At 44.0% G+C, this 12,250-nt stretch overlaps 1 protein-coding gene across 1 annotated transcript in view; it reads left to right on the top strand.

The window, feature by feature from the left end:
* SEMA5B (sema domain, seven thrombospondin repeats (type 1 and type 1-like), transmembrane domain (TM) and short cytoplasmic domain, (semaphorin) 5B) overlaps positions 1–10,844 on the top strand; it is a gene marked incomplete at its 3' end in the record, with an annotated part of 103,930 nt that extends 93,086 nt beyond the window's left edge. The window contains exons 12-14 of the mRNA XM_010017361.1: positions 5,034–5,215; positions 8,495–8,638; positions 10,697–10,844. Of these exons, the coding sequence (XP_010015663.1) occupies positions 5,034–5,215; positions 8,495–8,638; positions 10,697–10,844 (474 nt within the window). The remainder of the gene's footprint in view (positions 1–5,033; positions 5,216–8,494; positions 8,639–10,696) is intronic.
* Positions 10,845–12,250: the final 1,406 nt, after the last annotated feature.

The raw sequence follows: 12,250 nt of genomic DNA, 5'->3' as shown, positions 1-12,250 counted from the left end.
TTTGAACGGTACCTGCAGTGTGGCTGGGGAGGAAAACCAGTCTTGTTAAATAAATGGGGGGTGGAGAGAGTACAAGGAAATTCTCATTAATGTCCATTGTTGTTATCTAACATCAATTAGCATGTTAATACTGCTAAGTCTGGTAGAGAGAGAAGACGGGATAGGTTGTATCTTCAGTATGCTATTTCTGTCTGGAGGTTCTGGGATGTTTATTCCTCTTATCTTCCTTACTTCTCAGATATTTTCCCAGGAAATATTAGTCATTACTTCAATCCATCCTCAGCTTGGCAGGCTTAAGGTTTTCATTGCTGGATTCAGAGCCTTGTGTGCTTATAACCCTCCTGTGTTGAACTGGGATGCAGTGCTCCTTGATTGCCCATGCTGTTATCTCGTCCTGCTTAATGCCTATGTCTGTTGATAGGTGTGTGAAGTGTTAATCCTCTAGTTTGAACATGTCTGCTGTGGTGCACACTAGGGAACAGGCTACTCCAGATCATTGTTTCAAGGTCATAAAAATCTAGCGCAGAATATTCAGGAGCTTTGGCTGTTCTTGGGTGCTAGTTTTACGTTTGTTTTCACATTTCCATTGTAGATTAGTTTCTGGGTAGGTGCTTTCATTCTGATGCATACACCAGCCTTAAACTCTTCAAGCTGACATGCTGCCAAGCTCTTTAAAATCCACATGCAAGCTCTCTTTTTCTTTATCCTCTGTCCCTCACTGGAATGAATTCACCACTGGCATGGAGCGGGATGGCTCATTTAAGCACCTACATCAGCAATATCCAAGTATTTCTTTGTGTTCAGTGCAGAATAAAGGTTATGGTCAACAGAGGCAATAGTCTAGCATGTGCAAATGACCACTGAAAAGGTAGGGGAATGCAGTAACCCAATGCGAAATTTCTCTCCTGAAAAAGACCTTTCTGGAAGTTTAATTGGATGAATTACTGTCTTAGGAAGTCCTGGCTTTTCTCACCCCACTTTCCTGGGCTGAGCACCAGGCACTCAGCTGTGCTGGTGCAGCTGTGTGTGAGATCACATACAAGTGTGACATGGTGTAGTTTAAAGGCACCCCTCCCAAATAAACTTCTCCTAACCCAGATAATATCAGTGAGTCTTCTGCAGCCTAGCCCACAAACAGATGTCCTGGCACAGCTGAGAGACTGGCATGCAGCAACTTTTAAAGGCAGAACTGGCATATTACTGAATTATACCCTACGGGGGCCAGGCATTTGTGGGAGTCAACCACAACACTAACACAACTTGACTGCTGCTTTTGTGAAAACATGCTTGTTCAGAGCTTGTTCATCTTTGTACAGCACTACATTGTACCACAGATTCCCACTTTCAAGCCTTGATATTACGGGACCTTAGATAGAGGGTTGATCATATAGTGTTAACATAGTACCTTGGGCAATGGTTTATCTATGTTATTACCAGGTAACACCCAGAACCTCCCAAAGGCTCATTGCTAAAGTTGCAGTGTCAAACATTTCAACATTAAGAAATGACAGGACACAAATTGCACATGCTGTTCTTCTCTTCCCTGTATGTGATGTGCCATATCAGGCAGTCCTGAATACATGATTGTATGCTGTTTCTTAGGCTTGGGAGAAAGGACTGAGGTGCTTTTTGGTTTTAGAAAAACTGAAAAAACCCACATCCTACTTTGTAGCATCTTACTGGTGCCAACATGAGCCACCAGCAGGAAAGGAACTTCAGATTTGGCTAACAAACTCCATTAGACAAGCTCATGGGGTCACTGTTGATGGTGGTTGGCAAGTCAGGAATTGAGTATTCCCAATGAAATGTACAGTCCTTCTTATCCTGAGCCAAATGATGCTCTTTCTCACAGGTTTTCATCCCAATCTCACTCTGTCTGTCCAGCAAACCCCTATCTCAGTCATCTGGCGTCTGCTTTATGCTACCCCATTTTTTCTCTAATTGGAGCCAGCCTTCCCACTCCTTTTTGTGGGTGCCTGCTCTCAATTTATGTGGGCTCAGCTACTCAGAGCTGCAGTGCCCAGTATAATCCTGCTCTGACCCACAGTGAAGCATGCCCAGTCCACAGAGAAGATGTGCTACGATCAAAATCTGTGAGTCTCTGAAAACTAAGTATTTTCCTCCCCACCTCCCAATGATAGAATCTAGACAGATTTGAATGGCTTTTCATGGGTGTTGCAAAAAGGTGTTACAAGGACATAAAGTTCAGTTGCTTGCTCTGAAAAAAGTTCATTTCAAGGAAAAAGTTGTTAGTTATGGACATTCATTTTGCCTAGATTAGATTTTAAAAATGATTGAAATATTTTGACAGAAACTTTGCAAGAATTTTCAGCTTCTATTAAACAGCCAACATGGAAACTTCCAGCTGAAATAATTAAAGCTTGGCAAAGTTATAAGCAGTTGACATGTGAATCCTCAGAGGAAGCATAGATGAATCAAAAGAACAAGGAATGCTTCTAGTCTTATCTGTAATATGAGAATAAACATTGAAAATATCCTGGTAGTGGGGGTTAGGAATGGTCAGTCTGAATTTTTAGATCCTGCACTTAAGCCCTTAGATGGTGTAAGGAAGAAATGAAAAAGTGATGCCTTTGGTGGGAGTATGGCAGTTTGTAAAATACAAGAACTTTGGAATTTGTGATATTGTCAGGTAAGATAAGGGCATTTGATCACATGTGTTTTTAAATACATCCTCTTGTCTGATGGGCACTGTGCTGGCTACAAAGGATTTGCCTAGTAGAGACATTCCTGAAAAAGATCAATGCATATGGGGTTTTATCCCACTTCCCAAGTTTGCTCTTTTGAAGCTATTTTTATGAGTTTAAAGATGGAATAATAATCCATATGTAATTTCTGAAGTATAAAAACTTCCCACACTCACAACATGACATGTTTATAAATCTCAGCATTTTGGTTATGGCTGCTTATTTATTTAACTTTTGGGTTGCTTCCCAGTATCACTTATGAGCCAATAATTATTTGTCAGCTTTTTTTTTTAATTGAAGCCACGGGCCATATCATACCATTGATTTCAGAACAGAACTCCCTGCTGGAATCAGCAAGGCTTTCTGGCTCAAAAAATAAATAGAAATGATCCAATACTTGGATTATGACTTTTGTAAGGCAGGAGGAAAACGGAGATAAAAATCTAGTATTAAGTGTCACAAAGTATAGTTCTTTTGATCCCCTCCTGACTTTTAGCAACCCAACTGTATTGATTTTTGACTGCATGCATGTTTAAAACAACAAATTCAACAACTACAACAAAACTCAGTGTTCCTTTGTCTGGGCATCTTGCCTTGTAACCTGCAGCCCAAGGCAAATTTTTACAATGACATGATAATCTATTGCAAATAAAAGTTTATGCCAGATTGTTGAAACCCCCTGACTGCAGCCTGATGAGTGCAGTAACCGATCTAAATGACTTCCATGCCACTGCTGCACATTTTTGATGCTGCAGTAGATGGATGAGAGGGGAAGATGACAGCCCACCAGAGGTGCATTGTGAGTGTTTAATGTAGAGCCAGACTTGAAGAATAAGCACAGAGCAGCATGTTTCAGAGGGTAAGTGCTGGAAAGCACTCCTCCCGTGGCTGTGGTTGGCTCCCTGCATGGCTCTGGAACAGGCTTGCAGCCTCTCTGTGCCTTGGTTTCCCTGTCTGTAAAGCAGGAGAAGCTATTTCCCCCCTGGGGCAGCCCAGAGGACTGATCCTGCTGACTGCAGAGCTCAGTGAAGCATGGCACAGTGGGATTTGTCAGTGGTTATTCGCCCAGGGTTCCAGCCTCTTCCTTTCATCACCCTTTGTTGCATGTGACACCGAGGCAAAGTCCAGTCTTGCCTTTGCCAGTGTTTTTACCAAAGCTGCTGAGCATCCCAGCACCCAATGCGTGACACCAGTGGGGATGAGCTACTTGCAGGAAGCCACCATCCATGCCACCCTGCCTGCGAGGCCCTGCAGTTTGGGAAGCCAGAGCAGGGGTGTTCAGGTAGCTTTCCAGACATGGTCCTGGAGTTGCTGGATTTTGCAGTAGTGGTGGAGTAGGCACAATAAGGCAGCGGTGGCCTGGGAGCATTCCTGGGAGGAACAGGCAGCACTCATCTTTTCAAGTCAACTTAGGTGGCAAGTTTTCTCCCCCAGTCCTCAACTTAGGGCTCTTCTAGCAGCACTGGTTAAAACAAGGCACAGTGGAGCAAGCTCTGACACCTTATCTTGTGGAAGGTCTTCACCAGTCCTGGACTGAAATATTTCTGTTTCTCATGGTTTTTTCTGCCAGGACTACTGTATTTTGTACTTCTTCATTACAGTGCATGGGAAGCTCAAGTCCCAGCCTGTTCAGGGCTGAACAGACATGAAGCAAAGGGCAGAGGAAACAAATAGCAGTGTGGTCAGTCTGCAAATTGCCTTGAGATGAATTCTTGCTCTTAAGCCCACTGTGTGATCCTCAGCATTAATTCTAGTCACCACCGTCTCCTTCACTTTCTACCCTTCACCCAGCTTAGCCATTTAGGCTACAGATTAGAAAAGGACCCGGTTCTTACTGTGTGTTTGGACAGGGCCAAACTCAGCGAGGCCCCAGTCTGAGCTGGTCACTATGGTTATGCGAACCCTAACTCAGAAAATATTCTGCAGGAGCAGTCCCAAGCACTGCAGAGGCAGGAGCATAATGGAGTGGGGACGATCAGCACCAGCTGTTGTGTTGCTTGAAAAGCTGAAGCTGTGCAGTGTGCGTTGAGGGAGTGTAGTGGTTTTGTGTCATGGCAGATGGATGCTTGCTGCTGGTGTGGTGCTGGCGGGGCCAGTTCGGGTGCCTGTGCGCACATGTTAGGTATGCAGGGTGGAATTTGGAGGGTAAATATTGATGTGGCACTGCCTGAAAACAACCCTCTGTTTTGAATCCTGCTCACAAGCACAGACATCTCCCATCTAAGCTGCATCCTAATCTCCCCGGCAGCTTTGTTTGGCTTTTCTATTGTGGGGCTGTCTCCAGAAATGTAAACTTGCTACTAATGACCTTTCTTCTTTTAAAATTAGGTGAAAAACCTGACAACAAATGGAAGACTGGGGCCTTGGTCCCCATGGCAACTGTGTGAGCATTCGGATGGGGACAGCACAGGCTCCTGTATGTGTAGGTCACGTTCATGTGACAGCCCTCGTCCACGCTGTGGAGGTCGCAGCTGTGAAGGGGCCAGGATTGAGGTGGCAAATTGCTCAAGGTACCTCAGCATCTTTTTGATTTTTAGGAAGGGAACAAGAGCTGTTGTGCCTGTCCACAGCTTAGCTCCTTCCTTGTGTTTCTGTGCCCATGTTGTTGCATCCCAGCCAATCTAATGTATGTGAGGTCCAGCTTGAAGTCAGTGAAAAATGAAGGGTTCTGAGAAGATGAGCACCCCAAATTAGTGTACACATTAACCTTCCCTCCACTGTGCCTTGGTTTCCCTCAACCATACAGTGAGTAGTGACCCATTAGGAGGAGGTAAGGCAGAGGTAATTGTTAGCCATCTGAACAGCAATAAGCTAAAGAAAAAACATCTAAGCTCACAGTCGTTTGGAGTTTGGATTCTGAGATTGCATTGCCAAAAGTGAGCAGAGCTCCTTCAGAGCAATGCCTGTAAAGACAGGGCCTAGCCTAGCTCCAAGCAGGGCTTGTTTGCCTTGTTATGTGAGTCTGTGAACTGTCTGCAGCACGCTGGCTAGGTGAAAGCAACAAATCATCATCTGGCAGTGAGCAGTGCTTAGGAGGCATGCCTGCCGGGGACAGAACTCAACGCATGTAGCTCAGCTTGTGTTGAAGTGCTGCCTTTCCAGGGAAGCTTGAAGCTTGAGATTGAGCAGTATGGGAGTTAAATGTCCTCCAGTCAGGTGCCCAAACATAGCCACAGTGTTTGTGTCCATATTACCCCACCACCCTCAGACTACATCATGTCATGACTCAAGGAAAGACGATGCAATAGTGTAAGCACTACTTCACCAGGGTGGTGCCAGCCAATATTCTGGTAAATATTGGGTCAATATAGTTTTTATCTACTTTATCTTCTCCATAAACATTAATTCCATTAAGGACAGCTGTCTCTAGACTTATCCCTGGAGATCAGTGCTGGTCTTGGCACCAGAAATTCAGCAATACTCATGTTTTAATTGGCATCTCTCCTTCCAGTCGTGGGCTGTGCTACCAAAAGGCATGCAGTCATTCCTGCCTCTGTGCTGCCACCATGGGCTGAGCAAAGCCTTCCCCAGGCAGATTTTTTTATGTCACTGGCAAACAGAAAGCATGCCAGTGGGGTGGGGTTCTCATCACTGCTCTGATGGCAAAAGAGGCAGGCTTCTAAGAAGGGGATGAAAAATAGATTATTCAGTCTTAAGACACAGGAAAACAAGCATGGTTTGAAAAATAGGGACATCTGGTCATCCTACATCCGCCTCAGTCCTCAGATTTCCCTTAATTGACTTCATATGGCATTGTGATTTTGTCTTGCAAAGAGGGAGCAGGATGTTTAAAGATAAATTCTATTAGAATGCAGGAGATCTGAAGATGGAAGGTGTCTTTATTTCTGTTAAAAATGCTGAAAAACAAATAGATTATGAGAATGCTTGGATTTTTCTTTTTTTTTCCTTGGAGGAGTTTTAAGTAGAAATTACTTCCAACCACACACACCATGCCCCCTTTTTTTTTCTGGAGTAACTACAACCTTCTGTTTGATTTTGTTTTTTAAATGATTTTACATATAAACATTCTTTTAGGTTAAAGAGTAAGGAAGTAGTAGGTGGGTTAAAACATGGCAGAGTAAGATAGAATAATAGGATTTTCATGTAAGTGAGTTTCTTGTGCTTTGACCTTGTTTGGGGCAGGAGAGGGGAAGGGAAGGAGGGAGAAGGATGCAAGAACAAGAGGAGGAGGGAAGAAACATCTAAGAGGGTTCTGAAATAAACCTGCCAAGAACAGGCAAGAGTTGATAACAAATACAAAAAGTGTGAAGGGCAATGTGGGTTTTAACTTTCATCCTCTGCCCTGATTGGTGCTATGCCAGAAAATATTTCTTGCCAGCAGAATTATTAATTTAGTTCAGTAAATGCTTTGAAAATTAACATCTGTTTTCAAGCTTAGCTTTCAAGAACCAGAGAGCACCTGAGTTGTTTTTTTTGACTAGACTTTTTAGAAAGGTTTTTCTTTATTAAACAACAAAAGAAATGAGATTTTTTGGCTTAAGGCAGTCAAGTGTGAAGATTAGGCCGTTGTGTAAGACAGAGCATTGCCACTGGCTCCATATGAAATGAAAAGTGCAGCACAGAAGAGATGAGATACAGTTTCTCCTCTCCTGCTCCAACGTTCAGTAGCGCTGCCAAGTCAGAGGAAGGTGAGCTTTAATAAATGCACGATGTTAAAGATGGAAATGTTGGGTTCTGTGTAAGCACACGGTTGAGTCACTGCATGGCAGCAGCGTCGCAGGAGCCAGCTGCCTGCACGTGCTCAGCCTGTCGCAGGAGCAAGGCACAGAGCATTTGCCAACATCTCTGCTGAGGTGTGAACTAAGGGGCTTTACATCACATTTGCTTCAGGCTAACTTAGCGCTGCTCAGCAGAGATGTGATCCTCATTAAACCATGAAACTCGATCCTGTCTGAGCTCTTAATTGCTTCTGGTTTCTACAGATTTAGGGTCACACTACAGTGACGTCTGCAGGCGGTCATGAAAGCTAGAAGCAATTATTGTTATTTTTAATGAAATTTGAGGTTTCCACTTAGTAGGATTCAATGCTGAAGGCTTTAGGAAAAAAACAAATATTATGAGGTTTGCGATAAAATCATGGGAGCTGGCAGTAGTATTGCTGTAAGAGTTCAAAAACCATGTAGGTGAGGCTGGAAGTGTTCACAAACTGTGTAGATAAGGCCCTCAGTAGCATGTTTTAGTGGTGGTCTTGGCAGTCCTGGGGTAATGGCTGGACTTGATGATTGTGAAGGTCTTTTCTAACCTAGTTGATTCTGTGATTCTAGGAGATTTAAAGTGTCAGTACCTACTGAATTAGCAGAGGCTTGTTTTACATCCTTCGACACAACTGGCATTTGTGAGCCTCAAAACCTGTACTCTTTGTGCAGAAGTGTTCAGGAGATACAACTTTGGGATGAGCCATTGGCTCAGAAAAGCAGTATTATGAGACATGGGAGACATGATGGGGGAATAGTCAGTGAGAGTTATAGCAACCACACTGTTGGTCAGCAAATGCTATGAGGTGTTTTCAGAATCATTCAGCACTGGCTTCATTCTCTTCCTTTCCAACTATTAGAGACTTGAATAGGAGGAAAGCTAGGCCAATGATGAGCACTTTTGAAATTCTCTTTTCTGAATCTCCACTGACATAAGGTCTGGTTGAAATGAATAATCTCTTCTTCAGTGGTTCCCCCATCAGTGCCGTATGTGTTTTGTTGCTAAGCACAGCTTAACATGGGCAGACCATTAGGTCACCCCCATGCTCTGTTCTCTCTTGCCCTCTTTGCTAGAAATGGAGCTTGGACACCTTGGTCTTCCTGGGCTCCATGCAGCACCTCCTGCGGGATAGGCTTCCAGGTCCGCCAGCGATCCTGCAGCAACCCCGCTCCACGGTATGGAGGCAGGGTCTGTGTTGGACAGAGCAGGGAAGAAAGGTAAGAGATGTCCACAACACTGTGTGTTCACTTCTGTGGTTACAATGTTAGCAGCTGGAAGTGACGGCTCCTGTGTGAATGCAGATTAAGGCTGTTCGGCTAAATGCACAAAGCAGAAGGAATTCCAGAGCCTGGGAAGGATGAGGCTGCTCGCATGCATGGCCACTCTCTTTCAGTGAGCCTGTGAACGTCAGAGGCTTCAGAGCTGCCTCCACTCTCGGAGAACTTTTCAGACTTTCACAAGTATTTCTGTTCCCCACATACAGGGCTTACCTCCTCAACGAAAGGAGAAGCTGTGTCTGCTGTTAGCAGTGTAGAGTTTATAGATACAGTTACACTGTTCTGATCCATCCCTGAGGAGGCAGTTGAATATGTGCAGGTTTCATTGCCAATTGCACAATTCCATGCACAATAATAATTGTTCTGGTGCTCCAAAAGAAGTTCAAGACAAAATATTGCTTAACTCACAGCCTCAGGACTGCAGGGCTTGACATTAGAAAAACATCTTTCCCCTGCCCCCTTTAAACTCAGCAATTTCATGCAAAATCCCTAAAAGACAATACTTTTTGAACCTCAGAGCCATCTGCACTATTACACTTTGTTGTGGTTTAAGCCCAGCCAGTAACTTGGAACCGAGCAGCCGCTTGCTCACTGCCCGCCTTCTTCCTCCCCCTGCTCCCAGAGGGATGGGGAGGAGAATCGGAGGAATGTAACTCCCACGGGCTGAGATAAGAGCAGTCCAGTAACTAAGGTATAATACAAACCACTACTGCTGCCAATAATAATGATAAGAGGAATAACAAGGGGCTCACCACCTGCTGACTGATACCCAGCCCGACCCGAGCAGCGATCTGGGCCTTCCAGGTAACACCCCCCAGTTTATATACTGGGCATGACGTGCTGTGGTATGGAATACCCCTTTGGCCAGTTTGGGTCAGGTGTCCTGTCTCTGCTTCCTCCCGGCTTCCCCTCCTCCCTGGCAGAGCATGAGACTGAGAAAGTCCTTGGTCGGAGTAAACATTACTGGGCAACAACTAAAAACATCGGTGTTATCAATCAGCGTTGTTCCCAGGCTGAAAGTCAAAAACACAGCACTGCACCAGCTACTAAGAAGGAGAAAAATGACTGCTGTAGCTGAACCCAGGACACACCTCTTCAAGCCAAGCCCCACATTAAACACAGCTTTCAAGGCATCCCAATTTGGTTTCCAGGTTTGACATTTCATTAAAGGCCACCTCTGCTTGGCAGTTGGCTGTTGCTTGTCCGTTGAGTGGTCACCTAAGACAGATCTATCTGCATTTCTCAGAATACAAAGGGCAATTCATTTAACTTCCTTGATTCAGGACATTTTAATGTTTGGTTTGATTTGTGGCCATTCACAATAGTCCTTTTGAGGGTTTCAAAGACTACATCTGAGTCAATTGCAGTCCTGTGTGATTCAATTTGAGAATAATATTGATTAAAAAACTGAAAAAAATTAAAATTACCCCTTGAAAAGGTAACAGGAAATAGCATTAATTTGAGGCCTGCATTTAGGCGCAGAGAGTATCTAATTCAGCTCCAGCTGCAAACACTGCTTTCTTAGGATCCAGGCAATAGTAGGCGCCAGATCATGTGAAGAGAAGATGATTGTCAATGTTTAGCACCTGCTGTTGCTGACAAATCACTGTTGATTTGACCTTCCACTAGTAATCCCATTGAAAATATTTACCATCTACTCTCTGTGACACATGGGCTTCAGTTTATGAGCTCTTTTGTGAATTCACTGCATAAAAGTTTTGAGATTAGAGCACTTTCAAAAACTCAATATGGACAATTTACTCCATCCGTCTCACTGATTTTAGCCTGGTTAACCACTCTCTGTTCTGTACAAAGGGTACAGTTCTCTACTGCGACCAGAGATACTGCTAATCTGGCTGCTGTGTCAGCCTTCAGCCGGCTTTCTGTGCATGCATGAGTTGCATCCAAATGCAGTGCACAGTTTTGGTCCGTCACCACTTTGTCCCTTGGATGTGCTGACCTGGATATTTTTTTGAGCGATGCTCTTTCTTCTTTCAGATTCTGTAATGAGAACAGTCCATGTCCGTTGCCGATTTTTTGGTCTTCATGGGGTCCTTGGACTAAATGTAGTGTGAATTGTGGTGGAGGGATTCATTCGAGGCAGAGGTCTTGTGAAAATGGAAATACATGTCCAGGCTGTGCTGTGGTATGTATTGTTTATTGACGTTGCATAAGGGGCACCTATTGACGTTTAACATCTAGGAACTTGGTATTTTACTCCTCTCCTCATCTTGATTTTATTTCTCAAGTTAGAAGAAAACATTATCCTCAGCTTTTGCTGATAAGGATGCTGAAATGAACTGGGAAGCAGAGAGGTGGCAGATTCACCAAGTCAGTGAAGTTGGTGTGAGACTGTGTGTCTGTATGTGTGTGTGTACAGGAAGGGACAGATAGGTAGGGACAGAGGACTTCCTTAGATCTCTGTAGGCTAGATATCAAGTTCTTAACTGGAAAGCACTGTCCTTTTTCTTCCTCTGTCTTACTTCTAAGGATGATCCTATTGAATCAAGGAGGCCTTACACGCATCAGAAATAAGTCTCACTGTCATGCTTGAGTAAACAACAGGTCAAACACCTAATTCACCCATCAGTGAGGTAATGGCTGCCCATTTTATCTCTTTATTTTCCCTTTCCTATTCTGGCAGCTGTTTCATGCAGCTGTTCTAATTAGTTTTGTGGAAAGTTTTCTTTCAGTGTAAGCAAATTTGATCTGGAACCTCCCATCTGTTCACAAGCTGTTTGGCATTTACTCTAGAATCATGAAGTCCTGAAGCATTACATTTGTTTCCCTCTGCCAGAAAAGACTGGTTTATTTATTTGTTTTTAAACAAGAACATAATGTTTGTCACTGGAATTCCTCCCACTAGTGGCAAGAATTGTGAAGACCCCCCATATCACCTCATCCCCTTCCAGCCAGAATGTTGTCCATACTCACGGGATGCTCTGCACCAAGGATGGCATATGGTTCATAGCCCTTCTAGACAGTTCAAAAAGACAATGAAACAAAACTAGCTGTAAAAAAAGATAATATAAACCCATCTTAAACTAAAACAATAAACTTTTAAAGGAATAAGCCTTACTGACATTTTGTCCTCTTCGGGCTTTTCTAGGCTGACCTGAGAGCAGCATCTCAGGATAAAACTTTTTTGCTGTTATTATTATCTATTACCTGAAATATCCTCCTGACCACAGTGTACCAAGCTTTCAAAGCCCCAAGGGACTCTAAGTCAGCAAAGAATCATAGAATCATAGAATAGTTAGGGTTGGAAAGGACCTTAAGATCATCTTGTCCCACCCCCCCTGCCATGGGCAGGGACACCTCATGTTAAACCATGTCGCCCAAGGCACTGTCCAACCTGGCCCTGAGCACTGCCAGGGTTGGAGCATTCACAACTTCCTTGGGCAACCCATTCCAGTGCTTCACCACCCTCACTGTGAAGAACTTCTTCCTTACATCTAATCTAAACTTCCTCTGTTTAAGTTTAAAGCCATTACCCCTTGTCCTACAGCCACAACTTTTTGAGCCTGTCTTCAAAAGGGAGGTGCTCCAGCC

This window comes from Nestor notabilis, unplaced genomic scaffold, assembly GCF_000696875.1.
Source record: "Nestor notabilis isolate BGI_N333 unplaced genomic scaffold, ASM69687v1 scaffold15816, whole genome shotgun sequence".
In the NCBI taxonomy this organism is placed as follows: domain Eukaryota; kingdom Metazoa; phylum Chordata; class Aves; order Psittaciformes; family Psittacidae; genus Nestor; species Nestor notabilis.
Note: the sequence above shows the minus strand (reverse complement) of the source record. Positions and strands in the feature narration are given on the sequence as shown.